General features: G+C 47.6%; 1 protein-coding gene across 1 annotated transcript in view; it reads left to right on the top strand.

Moving 5' to 3' along the window:
- The window catches only part of clcn7 (chloride channel 7), a 56,468-nt gene that overhangs the window by 2,764 nt on the left and 32,340 nt on the right, over positions 1-21,364 (top strand). Inside the window, exons 2-5 of the mRNA XM_071393145.1 lie at positions 623-700; positions 17,262-17,327; positions 17,612-17,677; positions 17,969-18,101. Coding sequence (XP_071249246.1) covers positions 623-700; positions 17,262-17,327; positions 17,612-17,677; positions 17,969-18,101 — 343 coding nt within the window. The remainder of the gene's footprint in view (positions 1-622; positions 701-17,261; positions 17,328-17,611; positions 17,678-17,968; positions 18,102-21,364) is intronic.

The following is a 21,364-nucleotide window of genomic DNA, read 5'->3' as shown; positions in this document are numbered from 1 at the left end:
ATTGTTTGTACAGATGAACGTGGTACCGACAGGCGTTTGGAAATTGCTCCTAAGGATGAACCAGACTTGTGGAGGTCCACAATTTTTTTTCAGAGGTCTTGGCTGATTTCTTTTGATTTCCCCATGATGTCTAGCAAAGAGGCACTGAGTTTGAAGGTAGGCCTTGAAATACATCCACAGGTACACCTCCAATTGACTCAAACTATGACAATTAGCCTATCAGAAGCTTCTAAAGCCATGACATAATTTTCTTGAATTTTCCAAGCTGTTTAAAGGCACAGTCAACTTAGTGTATGTAAACTTCTGACCCACTGGAATTGTGATACAGTGAAATAATCTGTCTGTAAACAATTGTTGAAAAAATAACTTGTGTCATGCACAAAGTAGATGTCCAAACCGACTTGACAATACTATCGTTTGTTAACAAGTGGTTGAAAAACGAGTTTTAATGACTCCAACCTAAGTGTATGTAAACTTTCAACTTCAACCGTACTTTTTTCCACAGACATTACACATGTTAACTTAGTGATACTAAATGTTAGCTAGGCCTACATGTTTACATTGAAGAAACATAGACAGATCTTTCTAATTCTCTGTGCTGTGTAATGTGTTTGGTCCGTAGTTGTCCGGGGACGGTGGTATGTTTCACATAGGCAGACTGAGCACGGTGGATCTGGAGGAGGATATGACGTCAGACGAGGTAACGTTCAGCTTTCTATCAATGTGACATCTCATCCGTCCTCTGCAGCCTAACATGCTGACCAAACTGGCTGCTGCTGCAGTCTAACACGCTGACCAAACTGGCTGCTGCAGTCTAACACGCTGACCAAACTGGCTGCTGCTGCAGTCTAACACGCTGACCAAACTGGCTGCTGCAGTCTAACACGCTGACCAAACTGGCTGCTGCAGCCTAACACGCTGACCAAACTGGCTGCTGCAGCCTAACACGCTGACCAAACTGGCTGCTGCTGCAGTCTAACACGCTGACCAAACTGGCTGCTGCTGCAGTCTAACACGCTGACCAAACTGGCTGCTGCAGTCTAACACGCTGACCAAACTGGCTGCTGCAGTCTAACACGCTGACCAAACTGGCTGCTGCAGCAGTCTAACACGCTGACCAAACTGGCTGCTGCAGCAGTCTAACACGCTGACCAAACTGGCTGCTGCAGCAGTCTAACACGCTGACCAAACTGGCTGCTGCAGCCTAACACGCTGACCAAACTGGCTGCAGCAGCCTAACACGCTGACCAAACTGGCTGCAGCAGCAGTCTAACACGCTGACCAAACTGGCTGCTGCAGCAGCCTAACACGCTGACCAAACTGGCTGCTGCAGCAGTCTAACACGCTGACCAAACTGGCTGCAGCAGCAGTCTAACACGCTGACCAAACTGGCTGCTGCAGCAGTCTAACACGCTGACCAAACTGGCTGCTGCAGCAGTCTAACACGCTGACCAAACTGGCTGCAGCAGTCTAACACGCTGACCAAACTGGCTGCTGCAGCAGTCTAACACGCTGACCAAACTGGCTGCTGCTGCAGTCTAACACGCTGACCAAACTGGCTGCTGCTGCAGTCTAACACGCTGACCAAACTGGCTGCAGCAGCCTAACACGCTGACCAAACTGGCTGCAGCAGCCTAACACGCTGACCAAACTGGCTGCAGCAGCAGCCTAACACGCTGACCAAACTGGCTGCTGCAGCAGCCTAACACGCTGACCAAACTGGCTGCTGCAGCAGTCTAACACGCTGACCAAACTGGCTGCAGCAGTCTAACACGCTGACCAAACTGGCTGCAGCAGTCTAACACGCTGACCAAACTGGCTGCAGCAGTCTAACACGCTGACCAAACTGGCTGCAGCAGTCTAACATGCTGACCAAACTGGCTGCTGCAGCAGTCTAACATGCTGACCAAACTGGCTGCAGCAGCAGTCTAACATGCTGACCAAACTGGCTGCTGCAGCAGTCTAACATGCTGACCAAACTGGCTGCTGCAGCAGTCTAACATGCTGACCAAACTGGCTGCAGCAGCAGTCTAACATGCTGACCAAACTGGCTGCTGCAGCAGTCTAACATGCTGACCAAACTGGCTGCAGCAGTCTAACACGCTGACCAAACTGGCTGCAGCAGTCTAACACGCTGACCAAACTGGCTGCTGCTGCAGTCTAACACGCTGACCAAACTGGCTGCAGCAGCAGCCTAACACGCTGACCAAACTGGCTGCTGCAGCAGTCTAACACGCTGACCAAACTGGCTGCTGCTGCAGTCTAACACGCTGACCAAACTGGCTGCTGCAGCAGTCTAACACGCTGACCAAACTGGCTGCAGCAGCAGTCTAACACGCTGACCAAACTGGCTGCTGCAGCAGCCTAACACGCTGACCAAACTGGCTGCTGCAGCAGCCTAACACGCTGACCAAACTGGCTGCAGTAGCAGCCTAACATGCTGACCAAACTGGCTGCAGTAGCAGCCTAACATGCTGACCAAACTGGCTGCTGCAGCAGCCTAACACGCTGACCAAACTGGCTGCAGTAGCAGCCTAACATGCTGACCAAACTGGCTGCAGTAGCAGCCTAACACGCTGACCAAACTGGCTGCAGTAGCAGTCTAACACGCTGACCAAACTGGCTGCAGTAGCAGCCTAACACGCTGACCAAACTGGCTGCTGCCGCCTAACATGCTGACCAAACTGGCTGCAGTCTAACACGCTGACCAAACTGGCTGCAGTCTAACACGCTGACCAAACTGGCTGCAGCAGCAGCCTAACATGCTGACCAAACTGGCTGCAGCAGCAGCCTAACATGCTGACCAAACTGGCTGCAGCAGCAGTCTAACATGCTGACCAAACTGGGCTGCAGTCTAACACGCTGACCAAACTGGCTGCAGCAGCAGCCTAACATGCTGACCAAACTGGCTGCAGCAGCAGTCTAACATGCTGACCAAACTGGCTGCAGCAGCAGTCTAACATGCTGACCAAACTGGCTGCAGCAGCAGCCTAACATGCTGACCAAACTGGCTGCAGCAGCAGCCTAACATGCTGACCAAACTGGCTGCAGCAGCAGTCTAACATGCTGACCAAACTGGCTGCAGCAGCAGCCTAACATGCTGACCAAACTGGCTGCAGCAGTCTAACACGCTGACCAAACTGGCTGCAGCAGCAGTCTAACATGCTGACCAAACTGGCTGCAGCAGCAGTCTAACACGCTGACCAGACCGGACACGTCGCGTGCGCGAGCGTCGCAAAATAAATGTAGAAATCCATGTTATTCTATTACTGCAGCTACACTGCTCGCGCCAACGAGCGTCTGCGACGCCAAGGGCTAAAATAGAACTCCTTTCTATTTGTGACGCAGATTGCACTGAAAGTCCTGCCTCTCCCATCTCCTCATTGGTTTATAGACGCAGGTACCCATGTGCCATCTCCTCATTGGTTATACCCACGTGGGTGATTGAAAGACGAACTGTTTTGCCGATCGTCGTGGTAATACTATGAAAGTTTAGATGCCGATCACCATATAAGTTCAAATATGAAAGTGCTTGGAAGGAGGAGAGATGACTAGAAACGATTCGGTTTGCCGTTTTATGTGTGGATTAATTGTCGGAGTAGAGGACCTTGTGCATTTCAGGTAAAATAGCAACTCAATGTTCATATCCCAGGACAAATTATCTAGCAACAGCAAGCTAGCTAAATAGGACAAATTAGCTAGAAAGTGCAAGCTAACTAGCTAAATTGCCATACATGTTTAATGCTTTTCGACCTGTCCCCAAATTAATGTCATTGGTTCAGAGTTTTGTTTTGATATTTTAACCTGCGTTTCGTGATCGCGTTTGGTGTGGGGGGGACAAAATACATTTATGCACGATAGCGCACGATGGCGCACACGCGCAGTCGGTTTGGGTTCCGTGTTACACGCTGACCAAACTGGCTGCGTTGTGAGTATTTCTAAATAAAGGTACACATACAGTGCCTTCAGGAAGTATTCATACCCCTTGACATTTTGTTGTGTTTACAGCCTGAAGTCAACATGTTTTAGATTGCACACAGTACCTTGTAATGACAGTGAAAACATGTTTTTAGACTTTATTGAAAATGAAATACAGAAATATCTAATTTACTTAACTATTCACACCCCTGAGTCAGTACTTGTTAGAATCACCTTTGGCAACAATTACAGCTGTGTGTTTTTCTGGGTAAGTCTCTAAGAGCTTTGCACACCTGGATTGTACAATACAGTGATCCCTCGCCACTTCGCGGTTCACTTATCGCGGATTCGCTATTTCGTGGATTTTCATAATGCATTTTTTTTTTTTTTTTGGTGCATTGTGCTCTGCATTCTGATTCGCTAAAAACTCACTCCCGCTTCTTGTATCAAAACATGCTACGAATTGTGCTATCATTTTGTCGTCTCGTGCAGTTATGTGTACGTACATAAAACAGCTTGGCAAATTTACATTAAGTTGGCCAAATTATCTTGTAATTTCGAACATCTCCTAAACCCATAATGTCGACGAGCAGTCGACGAGCAGTCTGAAGAGCAGTGAAACGGCCTACACGTGAGTCACTGTATTTGTATACATGTAATAGTTGCTAATTGTAAAAAAAAAAAAAGTTTTCTATTTCGCGGATTTCACTTATCGCGGGTCATTTTCGGAACGTAACCCCCGCGATAAACGAGGGATTACTGTATTTGCCCATTTATTCTTTTCAAAATTCTTCAAGCTCTGTCAAATTGTTGATCATTGCTAGACAATCATTTTCAAGTCTTGCTGTAGATTTTAAAGCAGATTTAAGTCAAAACTGTAACTCGGCCACTCAGGAACATTCACTGTCTTCTTGGTAAGCAACTCCAGTGTAGATTTATCCTTGTGTTTTAGGTTATTATCCTGCTGAAAGGTGAATTAATCTCCCAGAGTCTGGTGGAAAGCACTGAACCAGGATTTCCTTTAGGAGTTAGCTCCATTCCGTTTCTTTTTATCCTGAAAAACTTCCCAGTCCTTAATGATTACAAGCATACCCATAACATGATTCAGCCACCACTATGCTTAAAAATATGAGAGTGGTACTCAGTAATGTGTTGTATTGGATTTGCCCCAAACATAACACTTTCTGTTCAAGACCAGGCCAGTGACTGTGAACCGAACACCGGTTTAGCCGTTACGAACCCGGGTCCCGTGACTGTGAACCGAACACCGGTTTAGCCGTTACGAACCCGGGTCCCGTGACTGTGAACCCAACACAGGTTTAGCCGTTACGAACCCGGGTCCAGTGACTGTGAACCCAACACAGGCTTAGCCGTTACGAACCCGGGTCCCGTGACTGTGAACCGAACACAGGCTTAGCCGTTACGAACCCGGGTCCCGTGACTGTGAACCGAACACAGGCGAAATGAAAACACAAAGCAGACAGAACTCGTTGGTCTTTTTTCAAAACCTGCTGTATATATAATATTGTGTGGCATTTCTTGGAAAATACATGACTCTGGATGACAACACAATGCTGGTTGTTTCCAACATTAGGGCTGTTTTCCTAAAGAAGTTTATATATAATCTGCAGAAGATCAACTGAGTGTGACAGTCTAATTCCAGTACAGTGTTTCAGGCCTACTAAAACCTGGGGAACAAGTTGTGGATCTAGCTAGTCTATCAATAAACACGGCCTCTAAATAGAACAATTGTGTGGTCTTAATACTTCCTACGAGCCAGACTGTAATCCCCTGCAGCAGGTCTATGAGCCTGACTGTAATCCACTGCAGCAGGTCTATGAGCCTGACTGTAATCCACTGCAGCAGGTCTATGAGCCTGACTGTAATCCACTGCAGCAGGCCTATGAGCCTGACTGTAATCCACTGCAGCAGGTCTATGAGCCTGACTGTAATCCACTGCAGCAGGCCTATGAGCCTGACTGTAATCCACTGCAGCAGGTCTACGAGCCTGACTGTAATCCACTGCAGCAGGCCTACAAGCCTGACTGTAATCCACTGCAGCAGGCCTACAAGCCAGACTGTAATCCACTGCAGCAGGCCTACAAGCCAGACTGTAATCCACTGCAGCAGGCCTACAAGCCAGACTGTAATCCACTGCAGCAGGCCTACAAGCCAGACTGTAATCCACTGCAGCAGGCCTACAAGCCAGACTGTAATCCACTGCAGCAGGCCTACAAGCCTGACTGTAATCCACTGCAGCAGGTCTACAAGCCTGACTGTAATCCACTGCAGCAGGCCTATAAACCTGACTGTAATCCACTGCAGCAGGTCTACAAGCCTGACTGTAATCCACTGCAGCAGGTCTACAAGCCTGACTGTAATCCACTGCAGCAGGTCTACAAGCCTGACTGTAATCCACTGCAGCAGGTCTACAAGCCTGACTGTAATCCACTGCAGCAGGTCTACAAGCCTGACTGTAATCCACTGCAGCAGGTCTACAAGCCTGACTGTAATCATCTGCAGCAGGTCTACAAGCCTGACTGTAATCATCTGCAGCAGGTCTACAAGCCTGACTGTAATCCACTGCAGCAGGCCTACAAGCCTGACTGTAATCCTCTGCAGCAGGCCTAGAAGCCTGACTGTAATCCACTGCAGCAGGCCTAGAAGCCTGACTGTAATCCACTGCAGCAGGCCTAGAAGCCAGACTGTAATCCACTGCAGCAGGCCTACAAGCCTGACTGTAATCCACTGCAGCAGGTCTACAAGCCTGACTGTAATCCACTGCAGCAGGCCTAGAAGCCTGCCTGTAATCCACTGCAGCAGGCCTACAAGCCAGACTGTAATCCACTGCAGCAGGCCTACAAGCCAGACTGTAATCCACTGCAGCAGGCCTAGAAGCCTCACCGTAATCCACTGCAGCAGGCCTAGAAGCCTCACCGTAATCCACTGCAGCAGGCCTGGAAGCCTGACTGTAATCCTCTGCAGCAGGCCTACAAGCCAGACTGTAATCCACTGCAGCAGGCCTAGAAGCCAGACTGTAATCCACTGCAGCAGGTCTAGAAGCCAGACTGTAATCCTCTGCAGCAGGCCTACAAGCCTGACTGTAATCCACTGCAGCAGGCCTACAAGCCTGACTGTAATCCACTGCAGCAGGTCTATGAGCCTGACTGTAATCCACTGCAGCAGGCCTATGAGCCTGACTGTAATCCACTGCAGCAGGTCTATGAGCCTGACTGTAATCCACTGCAGCAGGCCTATGAGCCTGACTGTAATCCACTGCAGCAGGTCTACGAGCCTGACTGTAATCCACTGCAGCAGGCCTACGAGCCTGACTGTAATCCACTGCAGCAGGCCTACAAGCCAGACTGTAATCCACTGCAGCAGGCCTACAAGCCTGACTGTAATCCACTGCAGCAGGCCTACAAGCCAGACTGTAATCCACTGCAGCAGGCCTACAAGCCAGACTGTAATCCACTGCAGCAGGCCTACTAGCCTGACTGTAATCCACTGCAGCAGGCCTACAAGCCAGACTGTAATCCCCTGCAGCAGGTCTATGAGCCTGACTGTAATCCACTGCAGCAGGTCTATGAGCCTGACTGTAATCCACTGCAGCAGGTCTATGAGCCTGACTGTAATCCACTGCAGCAGGCCTATGAGCCTGACTGTAATCCACTGCAGCAGGTCTATGAGCCTGACTGTAATCCACTGCAGCAGGCCTACGAGCCTGACTGTAATCCACTGCAGCAGGTCTACGAGCCTGACTGTAATCCACTGCAGCAGGCCTACGAGCCTGACTGTAATCCACTGCAGCAGGCCTACGAGCCAGACTGTAATCCACTGCAGCAGGCCTACAAGCCTGACTGTAATCCACTGCAGCAGGCCTACAAGCCAGACTGTAATCCACTGCAGCAGGCCTACTAGCCTGACTGTAATCCACTGCAGCAGGCCTACAAGCCAGACTGTAATCCACTGCAGCAGGTCTACAAGCCTGACTGTAATCCACTGCAGCAGGTCTACAAGCCTGACTGTAATCCACTGCAGCAGGTCTACAAGCCTGACTGTAATCCACTGCAGCAGGTCTACAAGCCTGACTGTAATCCACTGCAGCAGGTCTACAAGCCTGACTGTAATCCACTGCAGCAGGTCTACAAGCCTGACTGTAATCCACTGCAGCAGGTCTACAAGCCTGACTGTAATCCACTGCAGCAGGTCTACAAGCCTGACTGTAATCATCTGCAGCAGGTCTACAAGCCTGACTGTAATCATCTGCAGCAGGTCTACAAGCCTGACTGTAATCCACTGCAGCAGGCCTACAAGCCTGACTGTAATCCTCTGCAGCAGGCCTAGAAGCCTGACTGTAATCCACTGCAGCAGGCCTAGAAGCCTGACTGTAATCCACTGCAGCAGGCCTACAAGCCAGACTGTAATCCACTGCAGCAGGCCTACAAGCCTGACTGTAATCCACTGCAGCAGGTCTACAAGCCTGACTGTAATCCACTGCAGCAGGCCTAGAAGCCTGCCTGTAATCCACTGCAGCAGGCCTACAAGCCAGACTGTAATCCACTGCAGCAGGCCTACAAGCCAGACTGTAATCCACTGCAGCAGGCCTAGAAGCCTCACCGTAATCCACTGCAGCAGGCCTGGAAGCCTGACTGTAATCCTCTGCAGCAGGCCTACAAGCCAGACTGTAATCCACTGCAGCAGGCCTAGAAGCCAGACTGTAATCCACTGCAGCAGGTCTAGAAGCCAGACTGTAATCCTCTGCAGCAGGCCTACAAGCCTGACTGTAATCCACTGCAGCAGGCCTACAAGCCTGACTGTAATCCACTGCAGCAGGCCTACAAGCCAGACTGTAATCCACTGCAGCAGGCCTACTAGCCTGACTGTAATCCACTGCAGCAGGCCTACAAGCCAGACTGTAATCCACTGCAGCAGGTCTACAAGCCTGACTGTAATCCACTGCAGCAGGTCTACAAGCCTGACTGTAATCCACTGCAGCAGGTCTACAAGCCTGACTGTAATCCACTGCAGCAGGTCTACAAGCCTGACTGTAATCCACTGCAGCAGGTCTACAAGCCTGACTGTAATCCACTGCAGCAGGTCTACAAGCCTGACTGTAATCCACTGCAGCAGGCCTACAAGCCAGACTGTAATCCACTGCAGCAGGCCTACAAGCCTGACTGTAATCCACTGCAGCAGGCCTACAAGCCAGACTGTAATCCACTGCAGCAGGCCTACAAGCCAGACTGTAATCCACTGCAGCAGGCCTACTAGCCTGACTGTAATCCACTGCAGCAGGCCTACAAGCCAGACTGTAATCCCCTGCAGCAGGTCTATGAGCCTGACTGTAATCCACTGCAGCAGGTCTATGAGCCTGACTGTAATCCACTGCAGCAGGTCTATGAGCCTGACTGTAATCCACTGCAGCAGGCCTATGAGCCTGACTGTAATCCACTGCAGCAGGTCTATGAGCCTGACTGTAATCCACTGCAGCAGGCCTATGAGCCTGACTGTAATCCACTGCAGCAGGTCTACGAGCCTGACTGTAATCCACTGCAGCAGGCCTACGAGCCTGACTGTAATCCACTGCAGCAGGCCTACAAGCCAGACTGTAATCCACTGCAGCAGGCCTACAAGCCTGACTGTAATCCACTGCAGCAGGCCTACAAGCCAGACTGTAATCCACTGCAGCAGGCCTACAAGCCAGACTGTAATCCACTGCAGCAGGCCTACAAGCCAGACTGTAATCCACTGCAGCAGGTCTACAAGCCTGACTGTAATCCACTGCAGCAGGTCTACAAGCCTGACTGTAATCCACTGCAGCAGGTCTACAAGCCTGACTGTAATCCACTGCAGCAGGTCTACAAGCCTGACTGTAATCCACTGCAGCAGGTCTACAAGCCTGACTGTAATCCACTGCAGCAGGTCTACAAGCCTGACTGTAATCCACTGCAGCAGGTCTACAAGCCTGACTGTAATCCACTGCAGCAGGTCTACAAGCCTGACTGTAATCATCTGCAGCAGGTCTACAAGCCTGACTGTAATCATCTGCAGCAGGTCTACAAGCCTGACTGTAATCCACTGCAGCAGGCCTACAAGCCTGACTGTAATCCTCTGCAGCAGGCCTAGAAGCCTGACTGTAATCCACTGCAGCAGGCCTAGAAGCCTGACTGTAATCCACTGCAGCAGGCCTACAAGCCAGACTGTAATCCACTGCAGCAGGCCTACAAGCCTGACTGTAATCCACTGCAGCAGGTCTACAAGCCTGACTGTAATCCACTGCAGCAGGCCTAGAAGCCTGCCTGTAATCCACTGCAGCAGGCCTACAAGCCAGACTGTAATCCACTGCAGCAGGCCTACAAGCCAGACTGTAATCCACTGCAGCAGGCCTAGAAGCCTCACCGTAATCCACTGCAGCAGGCCTGGAAGCCTGACTGTAATCCTCTGCAGCAGGCCTACAAGCCAGACTGTAATCCACTGCAGCAGGCCTAGAAGCCAGACTGTAATCCACTGCAGCAGGTCTAGAAGCCAGACTGTAATCCTCTGCAGCAGGCCTACAAGCCTGACTGTAATCCACTGCAGCAGGCCTACAAGCCTGACTGTAATCCACTGCAGCAGGCCTACAAGCCAGACTGTAATCCACTGCAGCAGGCCTACTAGCCTGACTGTAATCCACTGCAGCAGGCCTACAAGCCAGACTGTAATCCACTGCAGCAGGTCTACAAGCCTGACTGTAATCCACTGCAGCAGGTCTACAAGCCTGACTGTAATCCACTGCAGCAGGTCTACAAGCCTGACTGTAATCCACTGCAGCAGGTCTACAAGCCTGACTGTAATCCACTGCAGCAGGTCTACAAGCCTGACTGTAATCCACTGCAGCAGGTCTACAAGCCTGACTGTAATCCACTGCAGCAGGCCTACAAGCCTGACTGTAATCATCTGCAGCAGGTCTACAAGCCTGACTGTAATCATCTGCAGCAGGTCTACAAGCCTGACTGTAATCCACTGCAGCAGGCCTACAAGCCTGACTGTAATCCTCTGCAGCAGGCCTAGAAGCCTGACTGTAATCCACTGCAGCAGGCCTAGAAGCCTGACTGTAATCCACTGCAGCAGGCCTACAAGCCAGACTGTAATCCACTGCAGCAGGCCTACAAGCCTGACTGTAATCCACTGCAGCAGGTCTACAAGCCTGACTGTAATCCACTGCAGCAGGTCTACAAGCCTGACTGTAATCCACTGCAGCAGGCCTGTAAGCCTGACTGTAATCCACTGCAGCAGGCCTACAAGCCTGACTGTAATCCACTGCAGCAGGCCTACAAGCCAGACTGTAATCCACTGCAGCAGGCCTAGAAGCCTCACCGTAATCCACTGCAGCAGGCCTGGAAGCCTGACTGTAATCCTCTGCAGCAGGCCTACAAGCCAGACTGTAATCCACTGCAGCAGGCCTAGAAGCCAGACTGTAATCCACTGCAGCAGGTCTAGAAGCCAGACTGTAATCCTCTGCAGCAGGCCTACAAGCCTGACTGTAATCCACTGCAGCAGGCCTACAAGCCAGACTGTAATCCACTGCAGCAGGCCTAGAATCCAGACTGTAATCCACTGCAGCAGGCCTACAAGCCTGACTGTAATCCACTGCAGCAGGCCTACAAGCCTGACTGTAATCCACTGCAGCAGGCCTACAAGCCTGACTGTAATCCACTGCAGCAGGCCTACAAGCCTGACTGTAATCCACTGCAGCAGGCCTACAAGCCTGATTTAGCAGTCTGAACTTGGATTCAACCATTGCAAAATGATCTGACCGTGAACAAGACGACTAACCAACAGCCAGCCAGTCTGAGTCATGGGCTTTGTAAAGCACGAGTGTGGGAAATCCACGCCCCGTTTTAGTTCCACTTCAAGCTATTCCTGTGTTTGGCAATCCTGCCCTGTTCTGTTAATCTATGGTCATTCTGCCCCCCCACTAGGAGAAGTAAAACTCAGAATGACCATAGATTAGGTCTACAAGGGGGGTTGTTCTAGTGAAGCTTTCTCCCCTGGGTTCTGAAATGTTTTGTCCAAGGAGCTCTATTTTAGTGGACTGGTACGTTCTAATTCCTTGATTCTAAAATACACAGCGAAATGATTGGATACTTTATCGTGTGTACCTCCCAGATTGATTTTTGTTGTTGTTGTGATATTGTGTAGAGACGCAATTTTACAATTTTAAATGACTGAAAACGTGTGAATTCTAGTGATGGGGGGGATTTGATGGGATATTACTTTTGACAGTATCACAATATTATTTTTGCGCTAGTTGGCTGTACCTGCAGCAAAACCCCAGTATTTGTTTTCTTCATAGCTCGTACTCCATTTCTTAAAAAAAAATAGGAAGCACTTTTATTTCCATGATTTGATCAAAACTTGTTTTCCATTGGCTCTCTCTTGTCTCTCTGCAGCTGACATCGCTTGAGCAAATAGTTTGGAACATCGAATCGCAAATAAAATCAAAGTATCGAATCACAATACATATAGAATCGTGAGAATGGAATACATATAGAATCGTGAGGATGGAATACATATAGAATCGACACACAGAGTATCTTGGTAGTATCCTTGTGAGGTGAATGAATTCAGTGTGTTGTTAGTTCTTTTGGATAGTGTTTAGGTCTGTATGATCAGGTCTATAGTTGTTTTGGATAGTGTTTAGGTCTGTAGGATCAGGTCTATAGTTTTGGATAGTGTTTAGGTCTGTAGGATCAGGTCTATAGTTTTGGATAGTGTTTAGGTCTGTACGATCAGGTCTATAGTTGTTTTGGATAGTGTTTAGGTCTGTACGATCAGGTCTATAGTTGTTTAGGTCTGTAGGATCAGGTCTATAGTTGTTTTGGATAGTGTTTAGGTCTGTATGATCAGGTCTATAGTTGTTTAGGATAGTGTTTAGGTCTGTAGGATCAGGTCTATAGTTGTTTTGGATAGTGTTTAGGTCTGTAGGATCAGGTCTATAGTTGTTTAGGTCTGTATGATCAGGTCTATAGTTGTTTTGGATAGTGTTTAGGTCTGTAGGATCAGGTCTATAGTTGTTTAGGTCTGTATGATCAGGTCTATAGTTGTTTTGGATAGTGTTTAGGTCTGTATGATCAGGTCTATAGTTGTTTAGGTCTGTAGGATCAGGTCTATAGTTGTTTTGGATAGTGTTTAGGTCTGTACGATCAGGTCTATAGTTGTTTTGGATAGTGTTTAGGTCTGTATGATCAGGTCTATAGGTGTTTAGGATAGTGTTTAGGTCTGTTCGATCAGGTCTATAGTTGTTTTGGATAGTGTTTAGGTCTGTATGATCAGGTCTATAGTTGTTTAGGATAGTGTTTAGGTCTGTATGATCAGGTCTATAGTTGTTTAGGTCTGTAGGATCAGGTCTATAGTTGTTTTGGATAGTGTTTAGGTCTGTACGATCAGGTCTATAGTTGTTTAGGATAGTGTTTAGGTCTGTATGATCAGGTCTATAGTTGTTTAGGTCTAGGATCAGGTCTATAGTTGTTTTGGATAGTGTTTAGGTCTGTATGATCAGGTCTATAGTTGTTTAGGATAGTGTTTAGGTCTGTATGATCAGGTCTATAGTTGTTTAGGATAGTGTTTAGGTCTGTATGATCAGGTCTATAGTTGTTTAGGTCTGTAGGATCAGGTCTATAGTTGTTTTGGATAGTGTTTAGGTCTGTATGATCAGGTCTATAGTTGTTTAGGTCTGTAGGATCAGGTCTATAGTTGTTTTGGATAGTGTTTAGGTCTGTACGATCAGGTCTATAGTTGTTTTGGATAGTGTTTAGGTCTGTATGATCAGGTCTATAGTTGTTTAGGATAGTGTTTAGGTCTGTATGATCAGGTCTATAGTTGTTTTGGATAGTGTTTAGGTCTGTACGATCAGGTCTATAGTTGTTTTGGATAGTGTTTAGGTCTGTATGATCAGGTCTATAGTTGTTTAGGTCTGTAGGATCAGGTCTATAGTTGTTTTGGATAGTGTTTAGGTCTGTACGATCAGGTCTATAGTTGTTTTGGATAGTGTTTAGGTCTGTACGATCAGGTCTATAGTTGTTTAGGATAGTGTTTAGGTCTGTATGATCAGGTCTATAGTTGTTTTGGATAGTGTTTAGGTCTGTAGGATCAGGTCTATAGTTGTTTTGGATAGTGTCTAGGTCTGTATGATCAGGACTATTTTCAAAGGAAGAGAACGGCTGTGTGGTCCCATGGCAAGCTCTGACATGGTAGGAAAGCATTTTGTTCTTTCCCATTCTGTTTTGACTGATGAGCTAAGAGTCACTATCTTTAGTGTCACTGTCTGGAAAGCTCTGGCATGGTAGGAAAGCTCTTGCATGGTAGGAGAGCTCTGACATGGTAGGAAAGCTCTGACATGGTAGGAGAGCTCTGACATGGTAGGAGAGCTCTGACATGGTAGGAAAGCTCTGACATGGTAGGAGAGCTCTGACATGGTTGGAGAGCTCTGACATGGTTGGAGAGCTCTGACATGGTTGGAGAGCTCTGACATGGTAGGAGAGCTCTGACATGGTAGGAGAGCTCTGACATGGTAGGAGAGCTCTGACATGGTAGGAGAGCTCTGACATGGTAGGAGAGCTCTGACATGGTAGGAGAGCTCTGGCATGGTTGGAGAGCTCTGACATGGTAGGAGAGCTCTGACATGGTAGGAGAGCTCTGGCATGGTAGGAGAGCTCTGACATGGTAGGAAAGCTCTGACATGGTAGGAAAGCTCTGGCATGGTAGGAGAGCTCTGACATGGTAGGAGAGCTCTGACATGGTAGGAAAGGAAACCTGGTAAATCATTTGGTTTATTTGTCCCAATGCGGTACCATGGACATATATCCATCCATGGTCGACTTTATTCAGCGAGTTCAAAACTTTTCATTAACTAGTCAACACTTGCTGTTCAGCTGTCGATCAAAGCATAGTAAATAGCCTACAACTATGCATGTCTGGTTATGTGAAACACACAAAAGGAAATAAATGAATGTGCCAGAAAACAATAATTAGGCTAAGTGGAGGATTTAGACTCATCGTTAACACATTACATGGGACGTGCAAATTCACCAGCAACATGCTCGCTCCCTTTAGTGTAAAGACATTTGACTGCAACCAACCACAGCTCACACAAATTATACCCGGAAGGTGGGACAGACCGCAGACTGCGTTTCCCTGTCATCGCTGGCTTTGTGACTGACAGGCGCCTATCCTATCAATAGATCTCTAGGAGATGCATATCATTCATTCTAACGGGAGAGGGCTCGAAGGATGAGCGGATTGAACGGTTTAAAGAGATACTTCGGGAAGCCCTTTATCTACTTCACCAGAGTCCGATGAAGTCGTGGATACCATTTTTATGTCTCTGTGTCCAGTATGAGGGAAGTTGCTAACTAGCATTAGCACAATGACTGGAAATCTATGATAACTGCTAGCATGCTAGTAGATACCATAGACTTCCAGTCATTGTGCTAATGCTAGTTAGCAACTTCCTTCAAACTGGACACAGAGACATAAAAATGGTATCCACGAGTTCATCTGACTCTTGGGGAAGTGGGGCCAAAATCCCGACGAGTCCTTTTTAAATGAAAAGTAGCCTAGTTTTTATTAGGAAGTGGAAAAAGTAACCGTCCGATTTATACAATGGCCGACGCTAATGGAAAACACTGCAAATGACACCATATTATCCCCTATATATAGGCCACTGCTTTTGGTCACTGCACTATGGACACGGGTCTACAGTAGTGCACTATGGACACGGGTCTACAGTAGTGCACTATGGACACGGGTCTACAGTAGTGCACTATGGACACGGGTCTACAGTAGTGCACTATGGACACGGGTCTACAGTAGTGCACTATGGACACGGGTCTACAGTAGTGCACTATGGACACGGGTCTACAGTAGTGCACTATGGACACGGGTCTACAGTAGTGCACTATGGACACGGGTCTACAGTAGTGCACTATGGACACGGGTCTACAGTAGTGCACTATACAGGGAATAGATTTTCCTGTTAGGATGATTTGGATTTGCCTGTTTGCGTTGTGAGCCTGAGGGTCAGAAAGAATCTGATGATTATGGTGTTATTCTGCAATGATCCATAATGGTGTTATTCTGTAATGATCCTTACTGGTGGTGTTCTGTAATGATCCATTATGGTGGTGTTCTGTAATGATCCATAATGGTGGTGTTCTGTAATGATCCATAATGGTGGTGTTCTGTAATGATCCATTATGGTGGTGTTCTGTAATGATCCATAATGGTGGTGTTCTGTTATGATCCATAATGGTGGTGTTCTGTAATGATCCATAATGGTGGTGTTCTGTAATGATCCATAATGGTGGTGTTCTGTAATGATCCATAATGGTGGTGTTCTGTAATGATCCATTATGGTGGTGTTCTGTAATGATCCATAATGGTGTTATTCTGTAATGATCCTTAATGGTGGTGTTGTGTAATGATCCTTAATGGTGGTGTTGTGTAATGATCCTTAATGGTGGTGTTGTGTAATGATCCATAATGGTGTTATTCTGCAATGATCCATAATGGTGTTATTCTGTAATGATCCATTATGGTGGTGTTCTGTAATGATCCATAATGGTGGTGGTGTTCTGTAATGATCCATAATGGTGGTGGTGTTCTGTAATGATCCATAATGGTGGTGTTCTGTAATGATCCATAATGGTGGTGGTGTTCTGTAATGATCCATAATGGTGGTGTTCTGTAATGATCCATTATGGTGGTGTTCTGTAATGATCCATAATGGTGGTGTTCTGTAATGATCCATAATGGTGTTATTCTGTAATGATCCATTATGGTGGTGTTCTGTAATGATCCATAATGGTGGTGTTCTGTAATGATCCATAATGGTGTTATTCTGTAATGATCCATTATGGTGGTGTTCTGTAATGATCCATTATGGTGGTGTTCTGTAATGATCCATAATGGTGGTGTTCTGTAATGATCCATAATGGTGGTGTTCTGTAATGATCCATAATGATGGTGTTCTGTAATGATCCATAATGATGGTGTTCTGTAATGATCCATAATGATGGTGTTCTGTAACGATCCATTATGGTGGTGTTCTGTAATGATCCATTATGGTGTTATTCTGCATGGACTCTTGGGCTGTGTCTCAATAGTCTAATTTGTCTTCCTCTACTTGTCTACATGTATAGGGAGTACGACCAACTTAATGTCCTTCCTGTATGGCTCTGCTTCCACCTATCCTGTGTTGTTCCAGATAATATGTGAAGGGGACTAGACAAGGAGAGGGGATGAAGATGCCCCCTTGGCCCTGTTTTAATACTTAACCGATTCATCCTTCCCTCCTTCAGGACTCAGTGAGGGGCTGTCCCAAGGAGATCCCTCACAACGAGAAGCTGCTGTCACTCAAATATGAGGTAAACCCTTGGGTGTGCTGTCTCCAGACCCCTTGGACATGCTCTGAATGGTGTTCAACGTAGCTAATCAAAGTTTTATAAATAAGACTTAACACAATGTTTATCATATGAATTGTTGTCACGGTCTGTCACACAAATGATTTCTAAAAACATGAGCGCTATATTTACATGAAATCTGTTTTTTGTTTAGTTGGTACTTTTATCCAGAGTCCAAAGTCCTCTCAGGGTCACCACGTGTCTATGAGCAGTATGGATTGTGTGAAAGTGAATGGTTTGTGTTTCAGAGTCTGGACTATGACAACAGTGAGAATCAGCTGTTTCTGGAGGAGGAGAGACGGATGAGCTTCTTAGTAAGTAGAGAACCCCCCCACTACACACACACACACTGACCCCCCCCTACACACACACACACTGACCCCCCCCCTACACACACACACTGACGCCCCCCCCCCCCCCCCTCTCTCCTCACTGATGTCCCCCCCATCTCTCTCCCCTCTCTCCTCACTGTCCCCCCCCCCCGTCTCTCTCCCCTCTCTCCTCACTGACGTCCCCCCGCCCCCTCTCTCCTCGCTGACCCCCCCCCTGTCTCTCTCCCCTCTCGTCCTCACTGACCCCCCCCCCCCCCCCCCCTCTCTCCTCAGGGGTTCAAGTGTTTGGAGATCAGTCGGTGGGTGATCTGTGGTCTGATTGGCTTCCTGACTGGACTCATAGCCTGTTGCATCGATATCGCCGTGGAAAACCTGGCTGGGGTCAAGTACTTCGTTGTCAAACAGAGTATCCTTCCGCTCACTGACCTAGTCACAGAACTGTCATGTCCTTCCACACACTGATCCCGATGTCAGAACGGTCATATCCTTCAACACACTGACCCCCATGTCAGAACTGTCACTTCCTTCCGCTCACTGACCCACATGTCAGAACTGTCATGTCCTTCCGCTCACTGACCCACATCACAGAACTGTCATGTCCTTCCACACACTGACCCACAGTTCAGAAGGTGTTCCATACTCTGAAATGTCATGTTAACTATTGTCTGTGTACCACTGTTGTCTCATCCTACAGCGGTGGTCTGTGTACCACTGTTGTCTCATCCTACAGCGGTGGTCTGTGTACCACTGTTGTCCCATCCTACAGCGGTGGTCTGTGTACCACTGTTGTCCCATCCTACAGCGGTGGTCTGTGTTCCACTGTTGTCCCATCCTACAGCGGTGGTCTGTGTTCCACTGTTGTCCCATCCTACAGCGGTGGTCTGTGTTCCACTGTTGTCCCATCCTACAGCGGTGGTCTGTGTACCACTGTTGTCCCATCCTACAGCGGTGGTCTGTGTACCACTGTTGTCCCATCCTACAGCGGTGGTCTGTGTACCACTGTTGTCCCATCCTACAGCGGTGGTCTGTGTACCACTGTTGTCCCATCCTACAGCGGTGGTCTGTGTACCACTGTTGTCCCATCCTACAGCGGTGGTCTGTGTACCACTGTTGTCCCATCCTACAGCGGTGGTCTGTGTTCCACTGTTGTCCCATCCTACAGCGGTGGTCTGTGTTCCACTGTTGTCCCATCCTACAGCGGTGGTCTGTGTACCACTGTTGTCCCATCCTACAGCGGTGGTCTGTGTACCACTGTTGTCCCATCCTACAGCGGTGGTCTGTGTTCCACTGTTGTCCCATCCTACAGCGGTGGTCTGTGTACCACTGTTGTCCCATCCTACAGCGGTGGTCTGTGTACCACTGTTGTCCCATCCTACAGCGGTGGTCTGTGTTCCACTGTTGTCCCATCCTACAGCGGTGGTCTGTGTTCCACTGTTGTCCCATCCTACAGCGGTGGTCTGTGTTCCACTGTTGTCCCATCCTACAGCGGTGGTCTGTGTACCACTGTTGTCCCATCCTACAGCGGTGGTCTGTGTACCACTGTTGTCCCATCCTACAGCGGTGGTCTGTGTTCCACTGTTGTCCCATCCTACAGCGGTGGTCTGTGTACCACTGTTGTCCCATCCTACAGCGGTGGTCTGTGTACCACTGTTGTCCCATCCTACAGCGGTGGTCTGTGTTCCACTGTTGTCCCATCCTACAGCGGTGGTCTGTGTTCCACTGTTGTCCCATCCTACAGCGGTGGTCTGTGTTCCACTGTTGTCCCATCCTACAGCGGTGGTCTGTGTACCACCAACTGACTGTCCTTCCTCTCACTCACCCACAGGTTAGTCATGTCCAGTTTTAGTTTCTGAAATCCCAGATCATGCTGGATTTTCTTGGCCAATCCCGGGAGGGTAGTCTTCAGACGGACAACTCTCCCAACAAATCAAGAGTTTGGGTAGGCAGAGCTTAAAAAGAATCACCTCGGAAACATGACTGAAGCGGACACACGATGTGGAGGCAGATAGCTAGGCTCATTTTAGCCACAGCCAGCCGGTGGTTGTAAGCTTGTAACGCTAACATCATGTAAACTACTCACTGCAAAATACACTAATTGAAAATATCCTCCGTGAGCTCCATCTAGCTAGATAACGGGTTTGTTTACAGCAGGGCTCTGGATGGATTTTCTGGCACCCAACTTCGCCCTTTTCTCTCTGCCAAACTAGCTTTGGTCTAAGTACAGGCGTGTATGCTGGTGCATTGTGGGAGGTAGCCCCTAGAGAGACCAGGTCCAGTTCAGAGTTGTCTTTGTTCAGCCATTGACATTTGTCTCTAAATGAGTTTAGGAAAGTAAAGTGTACCTCTGCCATATCATGGATTCAGAGCTATCTATCTAATATAACTCAAAGGGTTTTCTTTAATGGAAGCTTCTCTAATGTCAAACATGTAAAGTGTGGTGTACCGCAGGGCAGCTCTCTAGGCCCTCAACTCTTTTCTATTTTAACCAATGACCTGGCATTAAACACAGCATTTGTGTCCATGTATGCTGATGATTCAACCATATACGTTAAGGGTTTCAGTGACTTCATTAGCTTCATTAGCTGTAGTTGCTGTAGTTGCTAGTTGTAGTGGCTGTTGATCAAGTTGAGAAGACTAAATTACTTGGTGTTACCTTAGAATGTAAACTGTCATGGTCAAAACATATAGATTCAATCATTGTAAATATGGAGAGAGGTCTGTCCCTAATAAAGAGTTTCTCAGCTTTTTTTGACTCCACAAAGCAAGTCCTATAGTCTATAGTTTTATCTTATCTTGTTTATTGTTCAGTCATATGGTCAAGTGCTGCAAAGAAAGACCAAGTTAAGCTGCAGTTGGCCCAGAACAGAGCGGCACATCTTGCTTTTCATTGTAATCAGAGGGCTGATATAAATACTATGCATGCCAGTCTCTCTTGGCTAAGAGTTGAGGAAAGACTGACAGTGTCACTTCTTGTTTTTATAAGAAACATTTTGTTGGAAATTCCAAAGTGTTTGCATAGTCAAGTTCCGCACAGCACTGACACACACACTTACCCCACCAGACATGCCAACAGTGGTATTTTCACAGTCCCCAGGTCCAGAACAAATTCAAGGAAACATACAGTATTGTACAGAGCCATGAGTGCATGGAACTCCACATTTAGTTATGGTACAGCCTTATTCCCCCCCAAAATCTCATCTACACATAATACCCTGAAATTACAAAGTGAAAACTTGTTTTTAGAAACTTTTACAAATCTATATAAAAAAAGATACCTTATTTACATAAGTCTTCAGACCCTTTGCTATGAAACTCGAAATTGAGCTCAGGTGCATCCTGTTTCCATTGATCATCCTTGAGATGTTTCTACAACTTGATTGGAGTCCACCTGTGGTAAATAAAATGTATTGGACATTATTTGGGGCGGCAGGTAGCCTAGTGGTTAGAGAGTTGGGCCAGTAACCGAAAGGTTGCTAGATCAAATCCCCGAGCTGACAAGGTAAACATCTGTCGTTCTGTCCCTGAACAAGGCAGTTAACCCACTGTTCCTAGACCGGCATTGTAAATATGAATTTGTTCTTAACTGACTTGCCGAGTTAAATAAAATTACATCTCTGGAGAGACCTGAAAATAGCTGTGCAGCAACACTCCCCATCCAACCTGACAGAG

The sequence above is a fragment of the Salvelinus alpinus genome, chromosome 1, assembly GCF_045679555.1.
Source record: "Salvelinus alpinus chromosome 1, SLU_Salpinus.1, whole genome shotgun sequence".
In the NCBI taxonomy this organism is placed as follows: Eukaryota; Metazoa; Chordata; class Actinopteri; order Salmoniformes; family Salmonidae; genus Salvelinus; species Salvelinus alpinus.
The sequence above is the reverse complement of the archived record's forward strand: the minus strand, read 5'-3'. Positions and strand labels throughout refer to the sequence as shown.